Source organism: Myotis nattereri, assembly GCF_964212035.1.
Source record: "Myotis nattereri genome assembly, chromosome: 5".
Lineage (NCBI taxonomy): Eukaryota > Metazoa > Chordata > Mammalia > Chiroptera > Vespertilionidae > Myotis > Myotis nattereri.
The window spans coordinates 193,161-213,837 of record NC_138080.1 but is presented as its reverse complement, the minus strand read 5'-3'; the positions used below and the strand labels follow the sequence as shown (position 1 = coordinate 213,837).

Sequence of the window (20,677 nt, the reverse complement as noted above, 5' to 3'; positions counted from 1 at the left end):
GGGCCCGCCATGGCCGACAAAGTCAACATGTCTCTGGACGACATCATTAGGCTGAACCGGAGCCAGCGGGGCGGCCGCGGCGGGGGCAGGGACCGAGGCCGGGACCGAGGCCGGGCCGGCTCCCAGGGAGGCCGCAGTGGCGGAGCGCAAACCGCCGCACCAGTGAGCCAGGGCGGCGGGCCGTGCCGGAACCGGGCGGCCCTCGGCCGAGGCAGGAACCGGCCGGCGCCCTACAGCAGGCCGAGACAGCTTCCCGACGCGTGGCCACGCGACCGCTTCCGCAGGGGCTTGGGCAGGGGCGCCGGCCTGGTGACCGGGGGGAAGCTGCTTCTGTCCAACCTGGCCTTCGGAGTGTCCGACGCGGACGTCCAGCAGCTGTTTGCGGAGTTCGGGCCTCTGAAGAAGGCCGGTGTCCACTACGACCGCTCTGGCCGCAGCCTGGGGTCAGCCCACGTGCACTTTGAGCGGAAGGCAGACGCCCTGGAAGCCATGAAACAGTACCACGGCGTGCCTTTGGATGGCCGCCCCCTCAACATCCAGCTCGTCACCTCACAGATACACACGCAGCGCAGGCCGGTACAGAGTGGCAACAGAGGCGGGCTGACTACACACCGAGGATCTGGAGGCTTTGGCGGCGGCACGCCGAGTCGCGCCCGCGGAGGCAGCCGGCTTACAGGCAGGGGCACCGGACGCAATTCAAAGCAACAGATCGCTGCGGAGGAGTTGGACGCCCAGCTGGACGCTTACAACTCGATGAGGAGCACCAAAAACCTGGACGCCCAGGTGAGCACTGGCAGCCCGATGAGGGGCACCAAAAAGTTGGACGCCCAGGTGAACAGTGGCAGCGCGATGAGGGGCACCAAGAAGTTGGACGCCCAGCTGGACGCTTACAACGCGATGAGGGGCGCCGAGGAGTTGGACGCCCAGCTGGACGCTTACAACGCGATGAGGAGCACCAAAAAGCTGGACGCCCAGGTGAGCACTGGCAGCCCGATGAGGGGCACCAAAAAGTTGGACGCCCAGCTGAGCACTGCCGGCGCGATGAGGGACACGGAGGAGATGGACGCCCAGAAGGACGCGTACAACGCCATGAGGGGCGCCGAGGAGTTGGACCCCCAGAAGGACGCGTACAACGCGATGAGGGGCGCCGAGCAGCTGGACCCCCAGAAGGACGCTTACAACGCGATGAGGGGCGCCGAGCAGCTGGACCCACAGAAGGACGCTTACAACGCGATGAGGGGCACCGAGCAGCTGGACCCCCAGAAGGACGCTTACAACGCGATGAGGGGCGCCGAGGAGTTGGAGGACGCCCTGCTGGACGCTTACAACACGGTCATGGACACCGAGGAGTTGGACGCTCAGCTGGACGCTTACAACACGGTGATGGACACCGAGGAGTTGGACGCCCACCTGGACGCTTACGACGCCATGATGGACACCAGCTAAAGCACCACCAAGTCAGTGCGTGCGTGGGTGGTGAAGCTAGGCCTGGAAATCGTCTCGCCGTGCTTCCCGAGGGTGGGCTGGCGGGGACCTGTGGCCCATTGGGGAATTGTTTCTTCTGTTTTGAAATAGGATTTAATTAAAACTCACGCAAAGCGTTTTCTTTAACGTTTATTTTATTAAAAAATTCCGAAAAAGACCTGTGTTGTACCTAGTCATTTTGGGGAAAAATTTTACTGGTTGCTGTTGTGGAGGAGCTGGCGTTTTCACCTTGGCCATAATAAACAGAAATGGGTGCAGCAAAAACAAACAAACAAACAAACAAACAAACAAACAAAAACAACAACAAAAAAACCCTCCAAAAAAAACCACACAAACACACACACACACACACAAACACACACACACACACACACACACACACCCACAAACCTCCTTAGAAAACACGCTGATCCAGCCTTTCAACGTTCTGACGCTTCGGCAAGGCCGGATGGCCAGGCCCGAACCTGGTCTCTGGGCGGGGGGCTGGCCATTCATCCACAGAGGGAGGGGGGTGGGGGGGGGGGAGGGGCGGCCGACCAGATGGCCCTGCCCTGACATAGTCTTTGGCTGTGGATTGGGTTGACTGGGGCCGGGGCCGAAGAGCTGGTCCCGCCCTCGGCTGGTCGAGAAGCGCCAAAGCAAGCCACCACCTTTCTGCAGCCGGAGCCAGGTGCCGGGACTTAACCGGAGCGGGAAAGGACGAGCAGGGGGCACGCTGTCTGCAAGAAGGCAGGGGCTGAAGGGTGCTCATGGTTTCCGACGGGCCATGCAGACCAAGAAGTGTCCGTGCGTGACTGCGGATTTACACACACACACACACACACACACACACACACGCGCGCGCGCGCGCGCGCACACGCACACGCACACGCACACGCAGAAGCACACCCACAACCACACCCACGCACCTCCCCCGGCTCCCCCCCTCCACGCACACGCACACGCACACAGAAAATGAAATGAAATGAAATGAAAAGAAATACAAACAAACGAAAAAACCCCTCTTTAGTAATGACATTGATCCAGCCGTTCAATGCTTTAGACCCTTCGGCAAGCCCATGTGGCCCGGCCGGGTTACTTGGTCTCTGGACAGGGGCCTGAGCATTCATCCAGAGAGGGAGCTGGACCAGAGGGCCCAGCCCAAGCATGGCGTAAGAGCCCGTCCCGCCCTCTGCTGGTCGAGTAGCGCTAATGCAGGTCACCCTCCTGCAGCCACCTCTGGGGAAGGCAGAAACAGGTGCCCAGACTTGACCTGAGGGGGGAAGGACAAGCAGGGGGCGCGCCGCCTACGAGAAGGCAGGGGCTGAAGGGTGCTCATGGATGCCGACGGACCATTCAGGTCAAGAAGCGTCTGTGCGTGACTGTGTGTTTACGTCCGCAGTCACGCCCAGACAAGCACTCGCCTCCCTCAGACCCTGCTCCCAAGGGCCCCACAGACACGGGGACGAGTCATGCCCTCCCCCGGTAGGGCTAAGCTGTTTGACTGCAGACAGAGGGCATTCTCTCCCTAGGCCCCCACTCTTCACCCTGTTCAGAAGGGCACCCTCGCCCTGGCCCTCAACTTCTTCAACTCCAGCTTCCGGTCTCCCTGATAACTGACCCGTTTATGCAAATCAGTTTCACCTGCCTCAGCCTCAGTGTCCTCTTCCAGAGATGGATTCATGTAACCTGCAAGGTGTCCCTGCTCCCACCACACTGGAAGCCCTCAAGGTGCCATTGGCACCTGGGTCCCCCCTCCCCCCGCCCCCCCCCCCGCGCCCCACCGCCCCCAAACCCACCCCCCCCTCCCAAGGGAGGGGCCAAACGCTAAGCTGCTTTCTGTAGGTAAGCTGCTTTCTGTAGGGAGATGCCTCCAGGGATATGCCTATAGGGGTGTGGGGGGGGGGGGCATTTCACAGAAATGCAGTAAACACAAACACGCACACACACAACTGTGCTACATCCACACAGTGGAATACTACGCTGCGGTAAAAAAGTAGGGAAAAGAAGGAATTCTTGCCAGCATGGATGGAACTGGAGAGCATTATGCTAAGTGAAATTAGCCCGTCAGAGAAAAATGAATACCACACGATCTCACTCATTCGTGGAATATAGAGAACAGCATAGACCGACGAACAGGGACAGATCCATACACATCTATACCACCGCTCTCTGACGGGGCTGTTTGACTGCTGGTGGCCTCTGGCGTCCTGGGCTCAGAGCTAAGGTACGAAAGCATACACATTTCATTCACATCCACCTCAGCCTCTGCCTCCCATGACCCCCAAGGGCCGCTACGACCGGGGTGTTTGCGTCTCCGGTCTCCCCCTCCCCCCTCCCGCAAACCTGGCCCCCTTCCTCCCCCCAACCCCCACCCCCCCCACCCCCGCCCTCAGCCCCCCGCACACCCCGCCCGCTCCCTTCAAATGCAAATGGGACCGATGTTTACAACGGTTCATTGCCGAGAGATAGAATCCATTGCAATGAACGAAGAGAAATGAGCACAGAATTAAGAAAGAATAACATAAAGTAAAATAAAACCCCCCAACACTCTTCACGGGTCCCGGGTTGGAGGAGCCTGCCCAAGAGGCGCCGGTCAAGCACCCCAGGCGTCGCAGCCACGTTCGGGAGAGCCTTTCCTTGAGATTGGGCCACCTGCCCCACCCTAAAGTTGGCGTCTCCCAAACAGTGGCGCTTCATTCCTGGGAGCGGCTGATTGGTGGGTCTCTCTGGCTCCTCCCACCACGCTCTGGGGCTATAAAAGCAGGGGCGGCAGCGCCTCGCAGCGTCTATGGTTCGCAGACCTTCTCAGCCCTGGGCGCGTCTGAACGCTGTCTCCGTGTGAACGCTGTCTCGGTCCGAATGCTGTCTCGGTCCGAACGCTGTCTCCGTCCGAACGCTGTCTCCGTCTGAACGCTGTCTCTGTCCGAACGCTGTCTCCCTGTCATTTCGTCTTCCGCGAGGAGTCCGTCCACACCTTTGCGAATCCCTGCGCCTGGACCCCAACATCTGGTGCCCGCTCAGGGCCGGCGTGCTTCCCGCACGGGCTCGATCCGAGGCCGATTCCGGGCCCGCCATGGCCGACAAAGTCAACATGTCTCTGGACGACATCATTAGGCTGAACCGGAGCCAGCGGGGCGGCCGCGGCGGCGGGGGCAGGGACCGAGGCCGGGACCGAGGCCGGGCCGGCTCCCAGGGAGGCCGCAGTGGCGGAGCGCAAACCGCCGCACCAGTGAGCCAGGGCGGCGGGCCGTGCCGGAACCGGGCGGCCCTCGGCCGAGGCAGGAACCGGCCGGCGCCCTACAGCAGGCCGAGACAGCTTCCCGACGCGTGGCCACGCGACCGCTTCCGCAGGGGCTTGGGCAGGGGCGCCGGCCTGGTGACCGGGGGGAAGCTGCTTCTGTCCAACCTGGCCTTCGGAGTGTCCGACGCGGACGTCCAGCAGCTGTTTGCGGAGTTCGGGCCTCTGAAGAAGGCCGGTGTCCACTACGACCGCTCTGGCCGCAGCCTGGGGTCAGCCCACGTGCACTTTGAGCGGAAGGCAGACGCCCTGGAAGCCATGAAACAGTACCACGGCGTGCCTTTGGATGGCCGCCCCCTCAACATCCAGCTCGTCACCTCACAGATACACACGCAGCGCAGGCCGGTACAGAGTGGCAACAGAGGCGGGCTGACTACACACCGAGGATCTGGAGGCTTTGGCGGCGGCACGCCGAGTCGCGCCCGCGGAGGCAGCCGGCTTACAGGCAGGGGCACCGGACGCAATTCAAAGCAACAGATCGCTGCGGAGGAGTTGGACGCCCAGCTGGACGCTTACAACTCGATGAGGAGCACCAAAAACCTGGACGCCCAGGTGAGCACTGGCAGCCCGATGAGGGGCACCAAAAAGTTGGACGCCCAGGTGAACAGTGGCAGCGCGATGAGGGGCACCAAGAAGTTGGACGCCCAGCTGGACGCTTACAACGCGATGAGGGGCGCCGAGGAGTTGGACGCCCAGCTGGACGCTTACAACGCGATGAGGAGCACCAAAAAGCTGGACGCCCAGGTGAGCACTGGCAGCCCGATGAGGGGCACCAAAAAGTTGGACGCCCAGCTGAGCACTGCCGGCGCGATGAGGGACACGGAGGAGATGGACGCCCAGAAGGACGCGTACAACGCCATGAGGGGCGCCGAGGAGTTGGACCCCCAGAAGGACGCGTACAACGCGATGAGGGGCGCCGAGCAGCTGGACCCCCAGAAGGACGCTTACAACGCGATGAGGGGCGCCGAGCAGCTGGACCCACAGAAGGACGCTTACAACGCGATGAGGGGCACCGAGCAGCTGGACCCCCAGAAGGACGCTTACAACGCGATGAGGGGCGCCGAGGAGTTGGAGGACGCCCTGCTGGACGCTTACAACACGGTCATGGACACCGAGGAGTTGGACGCTCAGCTGGACGCTTACAACACGGTGATGGACACCGAGGAGTTGGACGCCCACCTGGACGCTTACGACGCCATGATGGACACCAGCTAAAGCACCACCAAGTCAGTGCGTGCGTGGGTGGTGAAGCTAGGCCTGGAAATCGTCTCGCCGTGCTTCCCGAGGGTGGGCTGGCGGGGACCTGTGGCCCATTGGGGAATTGTTTCTTCTGTTTTGAAATAGGATTTAATTAAAACTCACGCAAAGCGTTTTCTTTAACGTTTATTTTATTAAAAAATTCCGAAAAAGACCTGTGTTGTACCTAGTCATTTTGGGGAAAAATTTTACTGGTTGCTGTTGTGGAGGAGCTGGCGTTTTCACCTTGGCCATAATAAACAGAAATGGGTGCAGCAAAAACAAACAAACAAACAAACAAACAAACAAACAAAAACAACAACAAAAAAACCCTCCAAAAAAAACCACACAAACACACACACACACACACAAACACACACACACACACACACACACACACCCACAAACCTCCTTAGAAAACACGCTGATCCAGCCTTTCAACGTTCTGACGCTTCGGCAAGGCCGGATGGCCAGGCCCGAACCTGGTCTCTGGGCGGGGGGCTGGCCATTCATCCACAGAGGGAGGGGGGTGGGGGGGGGGGAGGGGCGGCCGACCAGATGGCCCTGCCCTGACATAGTCTTTGGCTGTGGATTGGGTTGACTGGGGCCGGGGCCGAAGAGCTGGTCCCGCCCTCGGCTGGTCGAGAAGCGCCAAAGCAAGCCACCACCTTTCTGCAGCCGGAGCCAGGTGCCGGGACTTAACCGGAGCGGGAAAGGACGAGCAGGGGGCACGCTGTCTGCAAGAAGGCAGGGGCTGAAGGGTGCTCATGGTTTCCGACGGGCCATGCAGACCAAGAAGTGTCCGTGCGTGACTGCGGATTTACACACACACACACACACACACACACACACACGCGCGCGCGCGCGCGCGCACACGCACACGCACACGCACACGCAGAAGCACACCCACAACCACACCCACGCACCTCCCCCGGCTCCCCCCCTCCACGCACACGCACACGCACACAGAAAATGAAATGAAATGAAATGAAAAGAAATACAAACAAACGAAAAAACCCCTCTTTAGTAATGACATTGATCCAGCCGTTCAATGCTTTAGACCCTTCGGCAAGCCCATGTGGCCCGGCCGGGTTACTTGGTCTCTGGACAGGGGCCTGAGCATTCATCCAGAGAGGGAGCTGGACCAGAGGGCCCAGCCCAAGCATGGCGTAAGAGCCCGTCCCGCCCTCTGCTGGTCGAGTAGCGCTAATGCAGGTCACCCTCCTGCAGCCACCTCTGGGGAAGGCAGAAACAGGTGCCCAGACTTGACCTGAGGGGGGAAGGACAAGCAGGGGGCGCGCCGCCTACGAGAAGGCAGGGGCTGAAGGGTGCTCATGGATGCCGACGGACCATTCAGGTCAAGAAGCGTCTGTGCGTGACTGTGTGTTTACGTCCGCAGTCACGCCCAGACAAGCACTCGCCTCCCTCAGACCCTGCTCCCAAGGGCCCCACAGACACGGGGACGAGTCATGCCCTCCCCCGGTAGGGCTAAGCTGTTTGACTGCAGACAGAGGGCATTCTCTCCCTAGGCCCCCACTCTTCACCCTGTTCAGAAGGGCACCCTCGCCCTGGCCCTCAACTTCTTCAACTCCAGCTTCCGGTCTCCCTGATAACTGACCCGTTTATGCAAATCAGTTTCACCTGCCTCAGCCTCAGTGTCCTCTTCCAGAGATGGATTCATGTAACCTGCAAGGTGTCCCTGCTCCCACCACACTGGAAGCCCTCAAGGTGCCATTGGCACCTGGGTCCCCCCTCCCCCCGCCCCCCCCCCCGCGCCCCACCGCCCCCAAACCCACCCCCCCCTCCCAAGGGAGGGGCCAAACGCTAAGCTGCTTTCTGTAGGTAAGCTGCTTTCTGTAGGGAGATGCCTCCAGGGATATGCCTATAGGGGTGTGGGGGGGGGGGGCATTTCACAGAAATGCAGTAAACACAAACACGCACACACACAACTGTGCTACATCCACACAGTGGAATACTACGCTGCGGTAAAAAAGTAGGGAAAAGAAGGAATTCTTGCCAGCATGGATGGAACTGGAGAGCATTATGCTAAGTGAAATTAGCCCGTCAGAGAAAAATGAATACCACACGATCTCACTCATTCGTGGAATATAGAGAACAGCATAGACCGACGAACAGGGACAGATCCATACACATCTATACCACCGCTCTCTGACGGGGCTGTTTGACTGCTGGTGGCCTCTGGCGTCCTGGGCTCAGAGCTAAGGTACGAAAGCATACACATTTCATTCACATCCACCTCAGCCTCTGCCTCCCATGACCCCCAAGGGCCGCTACGACCGGGGTGTTTGCGTCTCCGGTCTCCCCCTCCCCCCTCCCGCAAACCTGGCCCCCTTCCTCCCCCCAACCCCCACCCCCCCCACCCCCGCCCTCAGCCCCCCGCACACCCCGCCCGCTCCCTTCAAATGCAAATGGGACCGATGTTTACAACGGTTCATTGCCGAGAGATAGAATCCATTGCAATGAACGAAGAGAAATGAGCACAGAATTAAGAAAGAATAACATAAAGTAAAATAAAACCCCCCAACACTCTTCACGGGTCCCGGGTTGGAGGAGCCTGCCCAAGAGGCGCCGGTCAAGCACCCCAGGCGTCGCAGCCACGTTCGGGAGAGCCTTTCCTTGAGATTGGGCCACCTGCCCCACCCTAAAGTTGGCGTCTCCCAAACAGTGGCGCTTCATTCCTGGGAGCGGCTGATTGGTGGGTCTCTCTGGCTCCTCCCACCACGCTCTGGGGCTATAAAAGCAGGGGCGGCAGCGCCTCGCAGCGTCTATGGTTCGCAGACCTTCTCAGCCCTGGGCGCGTCTGAACGCTGTCTCCGTGTGAACGCTGTCTCGGTCCGAATGCTGTCTCGGTCCGAACGCTGTCTCCGTCCGAACGCTGTCTCCGTCTGAACGCTGTCTCTGTCCGAACGCTGTCTCCCTGTCATTTCGTCTTCCGCGAGGAGTCCGTCCACACCTTTGCGAATCCCTGCGCCTGGACCCCAACATCTGGTGCCCGCTCAGGGCCGGCGTGCTTCCCGCACGGGCTCGATCCGAGGCCGATTCCGGGCCCGCCATGGCCGACAAAGTCAACATGTCTCTGGACGACATCATTAGGCTGAACCGGAGCCAGCGGGGCGGCCGCGGCGGCGGGGGCAGGGACCGAGGCCGGGACCGAGGCCGGGCCGGCTCCCAGGGAGGCCGCAGTGGCGGAGCGCAAACCGCCGCACCAGTGAGCCAGGGCGGCGGGCCGTGCCGGAACCGGGCGGCCCTCGGCCGAGGCAGGAACCGGCCGGCGCCCTACAGCAGGCCGAGACAGCTTCCCGACGCGTGGCCACGCGACCGCTTCCGCAGGGGCTTGGGCAGGGGCGCCGGCCTGGTGACCGGGGGGAAGCTGCTTCTGTCCAACCTGGCCTTCGGAGTGTCCGACGCGGACGTCCAGCAGCTGTTTGCGGAGTTCGGGCCTCTGAAGAAGGCCGGTGTCCACTACGACCGCTCTGGCCGCAGCCTGGGGTCAGCCCACGTGCACTTTGAGCGGAAGGCAGACGCCCTGGAAGCCATGAAACAGTACCACGGCGTGCCTTTGGATGGCCGCCCCCTCAACATCCAGCTCGTCACCTCACAGATACACACGCAGCGCACGCCGGTACAGAGTGGCAACAGAGGCGGGCTGACTACACACCGAGGATCTGGAGGCTTTGGCGGCGGCACGCCGAGTCGCGCCCGCGGAGGCAGCCGGGTTACAGGCAGGGGCACCGGACGCAATTCAAAGCAACAGATCGCTGCGGAGGAGTTGGACGCCCAGCTGGACGCTTACAACTCGATGAGGAGCACCAAAAACCTGGACGCCCAGGTGAGCACTGGCAGCCCGATGAGGGGCACCAAAAAGTTGGACGCCCAGGTGAACAGTGGCAGCGCGATGAGGGGCACCAAGAAGTTGGACGCCCAGCTGGACGCTTACAACGCGATGAGGGGCGCCGAGGAGTTGGACGCCCAGCTGGACGCTTACAACGCGATGAGGAGCACCAAAAAGCTGGACGCCCAGGTGAGCACTGGCAGCCCGATGAGGGGCACCAAAAAGTTGGACGCCCAGCTGAGCACTGCCGGCGCGATGAGGGACACGGAGGAGATGGACGCCCAGAAGGACGCGTACAATGCCATGAGGGGCGCCGAGGAGTTGGACCCCCAGAAGGACGCGTACAACGCGATGAGGGGCGCCGAGCAGCTGGACCCCCAGAAGGACGCTTACAACGCGATGAGGGGCGCCGAGCAGCTGGACCCACAGAAGGACGCTTACAACGCGATGAGGGGCGCCGAGCAGCTGGACCCCCAGAAGGACGCTTACAACGCGATGAGGGGCGCCGAGGAGTTGGAGGACGCCCTGCTGGACGCTTACAACACGGTCATGGACACCGAGGAGTTGGACGCCCAGCTGGACGCTTACAACACGGTGATGGACACCGAGGAGTTGGACGCCCACCTGGACGCTTACGACGCCATGATGGACACCAGCTAAAGCACCACCAAGTCAGTGCGTGCGTGGGTGGTGGAGCTAGGCCTGGAAATCGTCTCGCGGTGCTTCCCGAGGGTGGGCTGGCGGGGACCTGTGGCCCATTGGGGAATTGTTTCTTCTGTTTTGAAATAGGATTTAATTAAAACTCACGCAAAGCGTTTTCTTTAACGTTTATTTTATTAAAAAATTCCGAAAAAGACCTGTGTTGTACCTAGTCATTTTGGGGAAAAATTTTACTGGTTGCTGTTGTGGAGGAGCTGGCGTTTTCACCTTGGCCATAATAAACAGAAATGGGTGCAGCAAAAACAAACAAACAAACAAACAAACAAACAAAAACAACAACAAAAAAACCCTCCAAAAAAAACCACACAAACACACACACACACACACACACACACACACACACAAACACACACACACACACGCACAAACCTCCTTAGAAAACACGCTGATCCAGCCTTTCAACGTTCTGACGCTTCGGCAAGGCCGGATGGCCAGGCCCGAACCTGGTCTCTGGGCGGGGGCCTGGCCATTCATCCACAGAGGGAGGGGGGTGGGGGGGGGAGGGGCGGCCGACCAGATGGCCCTGCCCTGACATAGTCTTTGGCTGTGGATTGGGTTGACTGGGGCCGGGGCCGAAGAGCTGGTCCCGCCCTCAGCTGGTCGAGAAGCACCAAAGCAAGCCACCACCTTTCTGCAGCCGGAGCCAGGTGCCGGGACTTAACCGGAGCGGGAAAGGACGAGCAGGGGGCACGCTGTCTGCAAGAAGGCAGGGGCTGAAGGGTGCTCATGGTTTCCGACGGGCCATGCAGACCAAGAAGTGTCCGTGCGTGACTGCGGATTTACACACACACACACACACACACACACACGCGCGCGCGCGCGCGCGCACACGCACACGCACACGCACACGCAGAAGCACACCCACAACCACACCCACGCACCTCCCCCGGCTCCCCCCCTCCACGCACACGCACACGCACACAGAAAATGAAATGAAATGAAATGAAATGAAATGAAATGAAAAGAAAAACAAACAAACGAAAAAACCCCTCTTTAGTAATGACATTGATCCAGCCATTCAATGCTTTAGACCCTTCGGCAAGCCCATGTGGCCCGGCCGGGTTACTTGGTCTCTGGACAGGGGCCTGAGCATTCATCCAGAGAGGGAGCTGGACCAGAGGGCCCAGCCCAAGCATGGCGTAAGAGCCCGTCCCGCCCTCTGCTGGTCGAGTAGCGCTAATGCAGGTCACCCTCCTGCAGCCACCTCTGGGGAAGGCAGAAACAGGTGCCCAGACTTGACCTGAGGGGGGAAGGACAAGCAGGGGGCGCGCCGCCTACGAGAAGGCAGGGGCTGAAGGGTGCTCATGGATGCCGACGGACCATTCAGGTCAAGAAGCGTCTGTGCGTGACTGTGTGTTTACGTCCGCAGTCACGCCCAGACAAGCACTCGCCTCCCTCAGACCCTGCTCCCAAGGGCCCCACAGACACGGGGACGAGTCATGCCCTCCCCCGGTAGGGCTAAGCTGTTTGACTGCAGACAGAGGGCATTCTCTCCCTAGGCCCCCACTCTTCACCCTGTTCAGAAGGGCACCCTCGCCCTGGCCCTCAACTTCTTCAACTCCAGCTTCCGGTCTCCCTGATAACTGACCCGTTTATGCAAATCAGTTTCACCTGCCTCAGCCTCAGTGTCCTCTTCCAGAGATGGATTCATGTAACCTGCAAGGTGTCCCTGCTCCCACCACACTGGAAGCCCTCAAGGTGCCATTGGCACCTGGGTCCCCCCTCCCCCCGCCCCCCCCCCCCGCGCCCCACCGCCCCCAAACCCACCCCCCCCTCCCAAGGGAGGGGCCAAACGCTAAGCTGCTTTCTGTAGGTAAGCTGCTTTCTGTAGGGAGATGCCTCCAGGGATATGCCTATAGGGGTGTGGGGGGGGGGGGGCATTTCACAGAAATGCAGTAAACACAAACACGCACACACACAACTGTGCTACATCCACACAGTGGAATACTACGCTGCGGTAAAAAAGTAGGGAAAAGAAGGAATTCTTGCCAGCATGGATGGAACTGGAGAGCATTATGCTAAGTGAAATTAGCCCGTCAGAGAAAAATGAATACCACACGATCTCACTCATTCGTGGAATATAGAGAACAGCATAGACCGACGAACAGGGACAGATCCATACACATCTATACCACCGCTCTCTGACGGGGCTGTTTGACTGCTGGTGGCCTCTGGCGTCCTGGGCTCAGAGCTAAGGTACGAAAGCATACACATTTCATTCACATCCACCTCAGCCTCTGCCTCCCATGACCCCCAAGGGCCGCTACGACCGGGGTGTTTGCGTCTCCGGTCTCCCCCTCCCCCCTCCCGCAAACCTGGCCCCCTTCCTCCCCCCAACCCCCACCCCCCCCACCCCCGCCCTCAGCCCCCCGCACACCCCGCCCGCTCCCTTCAAATGCAAATGGGACCGATGTTTACAACGGTTCATTGCCGAGAGATAGAATCCATTGCAATGAACGAAGAGAAATGAGCACAGAATTAAGAAAGAATAACATAAAGTAAAATAAAACCCCCCAACACTCTTCACGGGTCCCGGGTTGGAGGAGCCTGCCCAAGAGGCGCCGGTCAAGCACCCCAGGCGTCGCAGCCACGTTCGGGAGAGCCTTTCCTTGAGATTGGGCCACCTGCCCCACCCTAAAGTTGGCGTCTCCCAAACAGTGGCGCTTCATTCCTGGGAGCGGCTGATTGGTGGGTCTCTCTGGCTCCTCCCACCACGCTCTGGGGCTATAAAAGCAGGGGCGGCAGCGCCTCGCAGCGTCTATGGTTCGCAGACCTTCTCAGCCCTGGGCGCGTCTGAACGCTGTCTCCGTGTGAACGCTGTCTCGGTCCGAATGCTGTCTCGGTCCGAACGCTGTCTCCGTCCGAACGCTGTCTCCGTCTGAACGCTGTCTCTGTCCGAACGCTGTCTCCCTGTCATTTCGTCTTCCGCGAGGAGTCCGTCCACACCTTTGCGAATCCCTGCGCCTGGACCCCAACATCTGGTGCCCGCTCAGGGCCGGCGTGCTTCCCGCACGGGCTCGATCCGAGGCCGATTCCGGGCCCGCCATGGCCGACAAAGTCAACATGTCTCTGGACGACATCATTAGGCTGAACCGGAGCCAGCGGGGCGGCCGCGGCGGCGGGGGCAGGGACCGAGGCCGGGACCGAGGCCGGGCCGGCTCCCAGGGAGGCCGCAGTGGCGGAGCGCAAACCGCCGCACCAGTGAGCCAGGGCGGCGGGCCGTGCCGGAACCGGGCGGCCCTCGGCCGAGGCAGGAACCGGCCGGCGCCCTACAGCAGGCCGAGACAGCTTCCCGACGCGTGGCCACGCGACCGCTTCCGCAGGGGCTTGGGCAGGGGCGCCGGCCTGGTGACCGGGGGGAAGCTGCTTCTGTCCAACCTGGCCTTCGGAGTGTCCGACGCGGACGTCCAGCAGCTGTTTGCGGAGTTCGGGCCTCTGAAGAAGGCCGGTGTCCACTACGACCGCTCTGGCCGCAGCCTGGGGTCAGCCCACGTGCACTTTGAGCGGAAGGCAGACGCCCTGGAAGCCATGAAACAGTACCACGGCGTGCCTTTGGATGGCCGCCCCCTCAACATCCAGCTCGTCACCTCACAGATACACACGCAGCGCACGCCGGTACAGAGTGGCAACAGAGGCGGGCTGACTACACACCGAGGATCTGGAGGCTTTGGCGGCGGCACGCCGAGTCGCGCCCGCGGAGGCAGCCGGGTTACAGGCAGGGGCACCGGACGCAATTCAAAGCAACAGATCGCTGCGGAGGAGTTGGACGCCCAGCTGGACGCTTACAACTCGATGAGGAGCACCAAAAACCTGGACGCCCAGGTGAGCACTGGCAGCCCGATGAGGGGCACCAAAAAGTTGGACGCCCAGGTGAACAGTGGCAGCGCGATGAGGGGCACCAAGAAGTTGGACGCCCAGCTGGACGCTTACAACGCGATGAGGGGCGCCGAGGAGTTGGACGCCCAGCTGGACGCTTACAACGCGATGAGGAGCACCAAAAAGCTGGACGCCCAGGTGAGCACTGGCAGCCCGATGAGGGGCACCAAAAAGTTGGACGCCCAGCTGAGCACTGCCGGCGCGATGAGGGACACGGAGGAGATGGACGCCCAGAAGGACGCGTACAATGCCATGAGGGGCGCCGAGGAGTTGGACCCCCAGAAGGACGCGTACAACGCGATGAGGGGCGCCGAGCAGCTGGACCCCCAGAAGGACGCTTACAACGCGATGAGGGGCGCCGAGCAGCTGGACCCACAGAAGGACGCTTACAACGCGATGAGGGGCGCCGAGCAGCTGGACCCCCAGAAGGACGCTTACAACGCGATGAGGGGCGCCGAGGAGTTGGAGGACGCCCTGCTGGACGCTTACAACACGGTCATGGACACCGAGGAGTTGGACGCCCAGCTGGACGCTTACAACACGGTGATGGACACCGAGGAGTTGGACGCCCACCTGGACGCTTACGACGCCATGATGGACACCAGCTAAAGCACCACCAAGTCAGTGCGTGCGTGGGTGGTGGAGCTAGGCCTGGAAATCGTCTCGCCGTGCTTCCCGAGGGTGGGCTGGCGGGGACCTGTGGCCCATTGGGGAATTGTTTCTTCTGTTTTGAAATAGGATTTAATTAAAACTCACGCAAAGCGTTTTCTTTAACGTTTATTTTATTAAAAAATTCCGAAAAAGACCTGTGTTGTACCTAGTCATTTTGGGGAAAAATTTTACTGGTTGCTGTTGTGGAGGAGCTGGCGTTTTCACCTTGGCCATAATAAACAGAAATGGGTGCAGCAAAAACAAACAAACAAACAAACAAACAAACAAAAACAACAACAAAAAAACCCTCCAAAAAAAACCACACAAACACACACACACACACACACACACACACACACACACAAACACACACACACACACGCACAAACCTCCTTAGAAAACACGCTGATCCAGCCTTTCAACGTTCTGACGCTTCGGCAAGGCCGGATGGCCAGGCCCGAACCTGGTCTCTGGGCGGGGGCCTGGCCATTCATCCACAGAGGGAGGGGGGTGGGGGGGGGGAGGGGCGGCCGACCAGATGGCCCTGCCCTGACATAGTCTTTGGCTGTGGATTGGGTTGACTGGGGCCGGGGCCGAAGAGCTGGTCCCGCCCTCAGCTGGTCGAGAAGCACCAAAGCAAGCCACCACCTTTCTGCAGCCGGAGCCAGGTGCCGGGACTTAACCGGAGCGGGAAAGGACGAGCAGGGGGCACGCTGTCTGCAAGAAGGCAGGGGCTGAAGGGTGCTCATGGTTTCCGACGGGCCATGCAGACCAAGAAGTGTCCGTGCGTGACTGCGGATTTACACACACACACACACACACACACACACACACGCGCGCGCGCGCGCGCGCACACGCACACGCACACGCACACGCACACGCACACGCAGAAGCACACCCACAACCACACCCACGCACCTCCCCCGGCTCCCCCCCTCCACGCACACGCACACGCACACAGAAAATGAAATGAAATGAAATGAAAAGAAATACAAACAAACGAAAAAACCCCTCTTTAGTAATGACATTGATCCAGCCGTTCAATGCTTTAGACCCTTCGGCAAGCCCATGTGGCCCGGCCGGGTTACTTGGTCTCTGGACAGGGGCCTGAGCATTCATCCAGAGAGGGAGCTGGACCAGAGGGCCCAGCCCAAGCATGGCGTAAGAGCCCGTCCCGCCCTCTGCTGGTCGAGTAGCGCTAATGCAGGTCACCCTCCTGCAGCCACCTCTGGGGAAGGCAGAAACAGGTGCCCAGACTTGACCTGAGGGGGGAAGGACAAGCAGGGGGCGCGCCGCCTACGAGAAGGCAGGGGCTGAAGGGTGCTCATGGATGCCGACGGACCATTCAGGTCAAGAAGCGTCTGTGCGTGACTGTGTGTTTACGTCCGCAGTCACGCCCAGACAAGCACTCGCCTCCCTCAGACCCTGCTCCCAAGGGCCCCACAGACACGGGGACGAGTCATGCCCTCCCCCGGTAGGGCTAAGCTGTTTGACTGCAGACAGAGGGCATTCTCTCCCTAGGCCCCCACTCTTCACCCTGTTCAGAAGGGCACCCTCGCCCTGGCCCTCAACTTCTTCAACTCCAGCTTCCGGTCTCCCTGATAACTGACCCGTTTATGCAAATCAGTTTCACCTGCATCAGCCTCAGTGTCCTCTTCCAGAGATGGATTCATGTAACCTGCAAGGTGTCCCTGCTCCCACCACACTGGAAGCCCTCAAGGTGCCATTGGCACCTGGGTCCCCCCTCCCCCCGCCCCCCCCCCGCGCCCCACCGCCCCCAAACCCACCCCCCCCTCCCAAGGGAGGGGCCAAACGCTAAGCTGCTTTCTGTAGGTAAGCTGCTTTCTGTAGGGAGATGCCTCCAGGGATATGCCTATAGGGGTGTGGGGGGGGGGGGGCATTTCACAGAAATGCAGTAAACACAAACACGCACACACACAACTGTGCTACATCCACACAGTGGAATACTACGCTGCGGTAAAAAAGTAGGGAAAAGAAGGAATTCTTGCCAGCATGGATGGAACTGGAGAGCATTATGCTAAGTGAAATTAGCCCGTCAGAGAAAAATGAATACCACACGATCTCACTCATTCGTGGAATATAGAGAACAGCATAGACCGACGAACAGGGACAGATCCATACACATCTATACCACCGCTCTCTGACGGGGCTGTTTGACTGCTGGTGGCCTCTGGCGTCCTGGGCTCAGAGCTAAGGTACGAAAGCATACACATTTCATTCACATCCACCTCAGCCTCTGCCTCCCATGACCCCCAAGGGCCGCTACGACCGGGGTGTTTGCGTCTCCGGTCTCCCCCTCCCCCGTCCCGCAAACCTGGCCCCCTTCCTCCCCCCAACCCCCACCCCCCCACCCCCGCCCTCAGCCCCCCGCACACCCCGCCCGCTCCCTTCAAATGCAAATGGGACCGATGTTTACAACGGTTCATTGCCGAGAGATAGAATCCATTGCAATGAACGAAGAGAAATGAGCACAGAATTAAGAAAGAATAACATAAAGTAAAATAAAACCCCCCAACACTCTTCACGGGTCCCGGGTTGGAGGAGCCTGCCCAAGAGGCGCCGGTCAAGCACCCCAGGCGTCGCAGCCACGTTCGGGAGAGCCTTTCCTTGAGATTGGGCCACCTGCCCCACCCTAAAGTTGGCGTCTCCCAAACAGTGGCGCTTCATTCCTGGGAGCGGCTGATTGGTGGGTCTCTCTGGCTCCTCCCACCACGCTCTGGGGCTATAAAAGCAGGGGCGGCAGCGCCTCGCAGCGTCTATGGTTCGCAGACCTTCTCAGCCCTGGGCGCGTCTGAACGCTGTCTCCGTGTGAACGCTGTCTCGGTCCGAATGCTGTCTCGGTCCGAACGCTGTCTCCGTCCGAACGCTGTCTCCGTCTGAACGCTGTCTCTGTCCGAACGCTGTCTCCCTGTCATTTCGTCTTCCGCGAGGAGTCCGTCCACACCTTTGCGAATCCCTGCGCCTGGACCCCAACATCTGGTGCCCGCTCAGGGCCGGCGTGCTTCCCGCACGGGCTCGATCCGAGGCCGATTCCGGGCCCGCCATGGCCGACAAAGTCAACATGTCTCTGGACGACATCATTAGGCTGAACCGGAGCCAGCGGGGCGGCCGCGGCGGGGGCAGGGACCGAGGCCGGGACCGAGGCCGGGCCGGCTCCCAGGGAGGCCGCAGTGGCGGAGCGCAAACCGCCGCACCAGTGAGCCAGGGCGGCGGGCCGTGCCGGAACCGGGCGGCCCTCGGCCGAGGCAGGAACCGGCCGGCGCCCTACAGCAGGCCGAGACAGCTTCCCGACGCGTGGCCACGCGACCGCTTCCGCAGGGGCTTGGGCAGGGGCGCCGGCCTGGTGACCGGGGGGAAGCTGCTTCTGTCCAACCTGGCCTTCGGAGTGTCCGACGCGGACGTCCAGCAGCTGTTTGCGGAGTTCGGGCCTCTGAAGAAGGCCGGTGTCCACTACGACCGCTCTGGCCGCAGCCTGGGGTCAGCCCACGTGCACTTTGAGCGGAAGGCAGACGCCCTGGAAGCCATGAAACAGTACCACGGCGTGCCTTTGGATGGCCGCCCCCTCAACATCCAGCTCGTCACCTCACAGATACACACGCAGCGCACGCCGGTACAGAGTGGCAACAGAGGCGGGCTGACTACACACCGAGGATCTGGAGGCTTTGGCGGCGGCACGCCGAGTCGCGCCCGCGGAGGCAGCCGGGTTACAGGCAGGGGCACCGGACGCAATTCAAAGCAACAGATCGCTGCGGAGGAGTTGGACGCCCAGCTGGACGCTTACAACTCGATGAGGAGCACCAAAAACCTGGACGCCCAGGTGAGCACTGGCAGCCCGATGAGGGGCACCAAAAAGTTGGACGCCCAGGTGAACAGTGGCAGCGCGATGAGGGGCACCAAGAAGTTGGACGCCCAGCTGGACGCTTACAACGCGATGAGGGGCGCCGAGGAGTTGGACGCCCAGCTGGACGCTTACAACGCGATGAGGAGCACCAAAAAGCTGGACGCCCAGGTGAGCACTGGCAGCCCGATGAGGGGCACCAAAAAGTTGGACGCCCAGCTGAGCACTGCCGGCGCGATGAGGGACACGGAGGAGATGGACGCCCAGAAGGACGCGTACAATGCCATGAGGGGCGCCGAGGAGTTGGACCCCCAGAAGGACGCGTACAACGCGATGAGGGGCGCCGAGCAGCTGGACCCCCAGAAGGACGCTTACAACGCGATGAGGGGCGCCGAGCAGCTGGACCCACAGAAGGACGCTTACAACGCGATGAGGGGCGCCGAGCAGCTGGACCCCCAGAAGGACGCTTACAACGCGATGAGGGGCGCCGAGGAGTTGGAGGACGCCCTGCTGGACGCTTACAACACGGTCATGGACACCGAGGAGTTGGACGCCCAGCTGGACGCTTACAACACGGTGATGGACACCGAGGAGTTGGACGCCCACCTGGACGCTTACGACGCCATGATGGACACCAGCTAAAGCACCACCAAGTCAGTGCGTGCGTGGGTGGTGGAGCTAGGCCTGGAAATCGTCTCGCCGTGCTTCCCGAGGGTGGGCTGGCGGGGACCTGTGGCCCATTGGGGAATTGTTTCTTCTGTTTTGAAATAGGATTTAATTAAAACTCACGCAAAGCGTTTTCTTTAACGTTTATTTTATTAAAAAATTCCGAAAAAGACCTGTGTTGTACCTAGTCATTTTGGGGAAAAATTTTACTGGTTGCTGTTGTGGAGGAGCTGGCGTTTTCACCTTGGCCATAATAAACAGAAATGGGTGCAGCAAAAACAAACAAACAAACAAACAAACAAACAAAAACAACAACAAAAAAACCCTCCAAAAAAAACCACACAAACACACACACACACACACACACACAAACACACACACACACACGCACAAACCTCCTTAGAAAACACGCTGATCCAGCCTTTCAACGTTCTGACGCTTCGGCAAGGCCGGATGGCCAGGCCCGAACCTGGTCTCTGGGCGGGGGCCTGGCCATTCATCCACAGAGGGAGGGGGGTGGGGGGGGGGAGGGGCGGCCGACCAGATGGCCCTGCCCTGACATAGTCTTTGGCTGTGGATTGGGTTGACTGGGGCCGGGGCCGAAGAGCTGGTCCCGCCCTCAGCTGGTCGAGAAGCACCAAAGCAAGCCACCACCTTTCTGCAGCCGGAGCCAGGTGCCGGGACTTAACCGGAGCGGGAAAGGACGAGCAGGGGGCACGCTGTCTGCAAGAAGGCAGGGGCTGAAGGGTGCTCATGGTTTCCGACGGGCCATGCAGACCAAGAAGTGTCCGTGCGTGACTGCGGATTTACACACACACACACACACACACACACACGCGCGCGCGCGCGCGCGCACACGCACACGCACACGCACACGCAGAAGCACACCCACAACCACACCCACGCACCTCCCCCGGCTCCCCCCCTCCACGCACACGCACACGCACACAGAAAATGAAATGAAATGAAATGAAATGAAATGAAATGAAAAGAAAAACAAACAAACGAAAAAACCCCTCTTTAGTAATGACATTGATCCAGCCGTTCAATG

The 20,677-nt window shown here is 60.4% G+C and overlaps 5 protein-coding genes across 5 annotated transcripts; all 5 read left to right on the top strand.

Moving 5' to 3' along the window:
* Positions 1 to 786, top strand: LOC308519268 (THO complex subunit 4-like; the record flags this gene model as incomplete). The annotated part of the gene is made up of 1 exon (XM_081091251.1): positions 1 to 786. A coding segment is annotated over exon 1 (777 nt), but the record flags the coding sequence as incomplete, so codon positions are not given.
* Positions 787 to 4,531: 3,745 nt separating this feature from the next.
* LOC308519267 (THO complex subunit 4-like) lies at positions 4,532 to 5,320 on the top strand (the record flags this gene model as incomplete). Its single annotated transcript, XM_081091250.1, has 1 exon — positions 4,532 to 5,320. A coding segment is annotated over exon 1 (780 nt), but the record flags the coding sequence as incomplete, so codon positions are not given.
* Positions 5,321 to 9,065: 3,745 nt separating this feature from the next.
* On the top strand, positions 9,066 to 9,854 carry LOC308519265 (THO complex subunit 4-like; the record flags this gene model as incomplete). The annotated part of the gene is made up of 1 exon (XM_081091249.1): positions 9,066 to 9,854. A coding segment is annotated over exon 1 (780 nt), but the record flags the coding sequence as incomplete, so codon positions are not given.
* A 3,756-nt stretch (positions 9,855 to 13,610) lies between these two features.
* On the top strand, positions 13,611 to 14,399 carry LOC308519264 (THO complex subunit 4-like; the record flags this gene model as incomplete). The annotated part of the gene is made up of 1 exon (XM_081091248.1): positions 13,611 to 14,399. A coding segment is annotated over exon 1 (780 nt), but the record flags the coding sequence as incomplete, so codon positions are not given.
* Positions 14,400 to 18,156: 3,757 nt separating this feature from the next.
* On the top strand, positions 18,157 to 18,942 carry LOC308519263 (THO complex subunit 4-like; the record flags this gene model as incomplete). The annotated part of the gene is made up of 1 exon (XM_081091247.1): positions 18,157 to 18,942. A coding segment is annotated over exon 1 (777 nt), but the record flags the coding sequence as incomplete, so codon positions are not given.
* Positions 18,943 to 20,677: the final 1,735 nt, after the last annotated feature.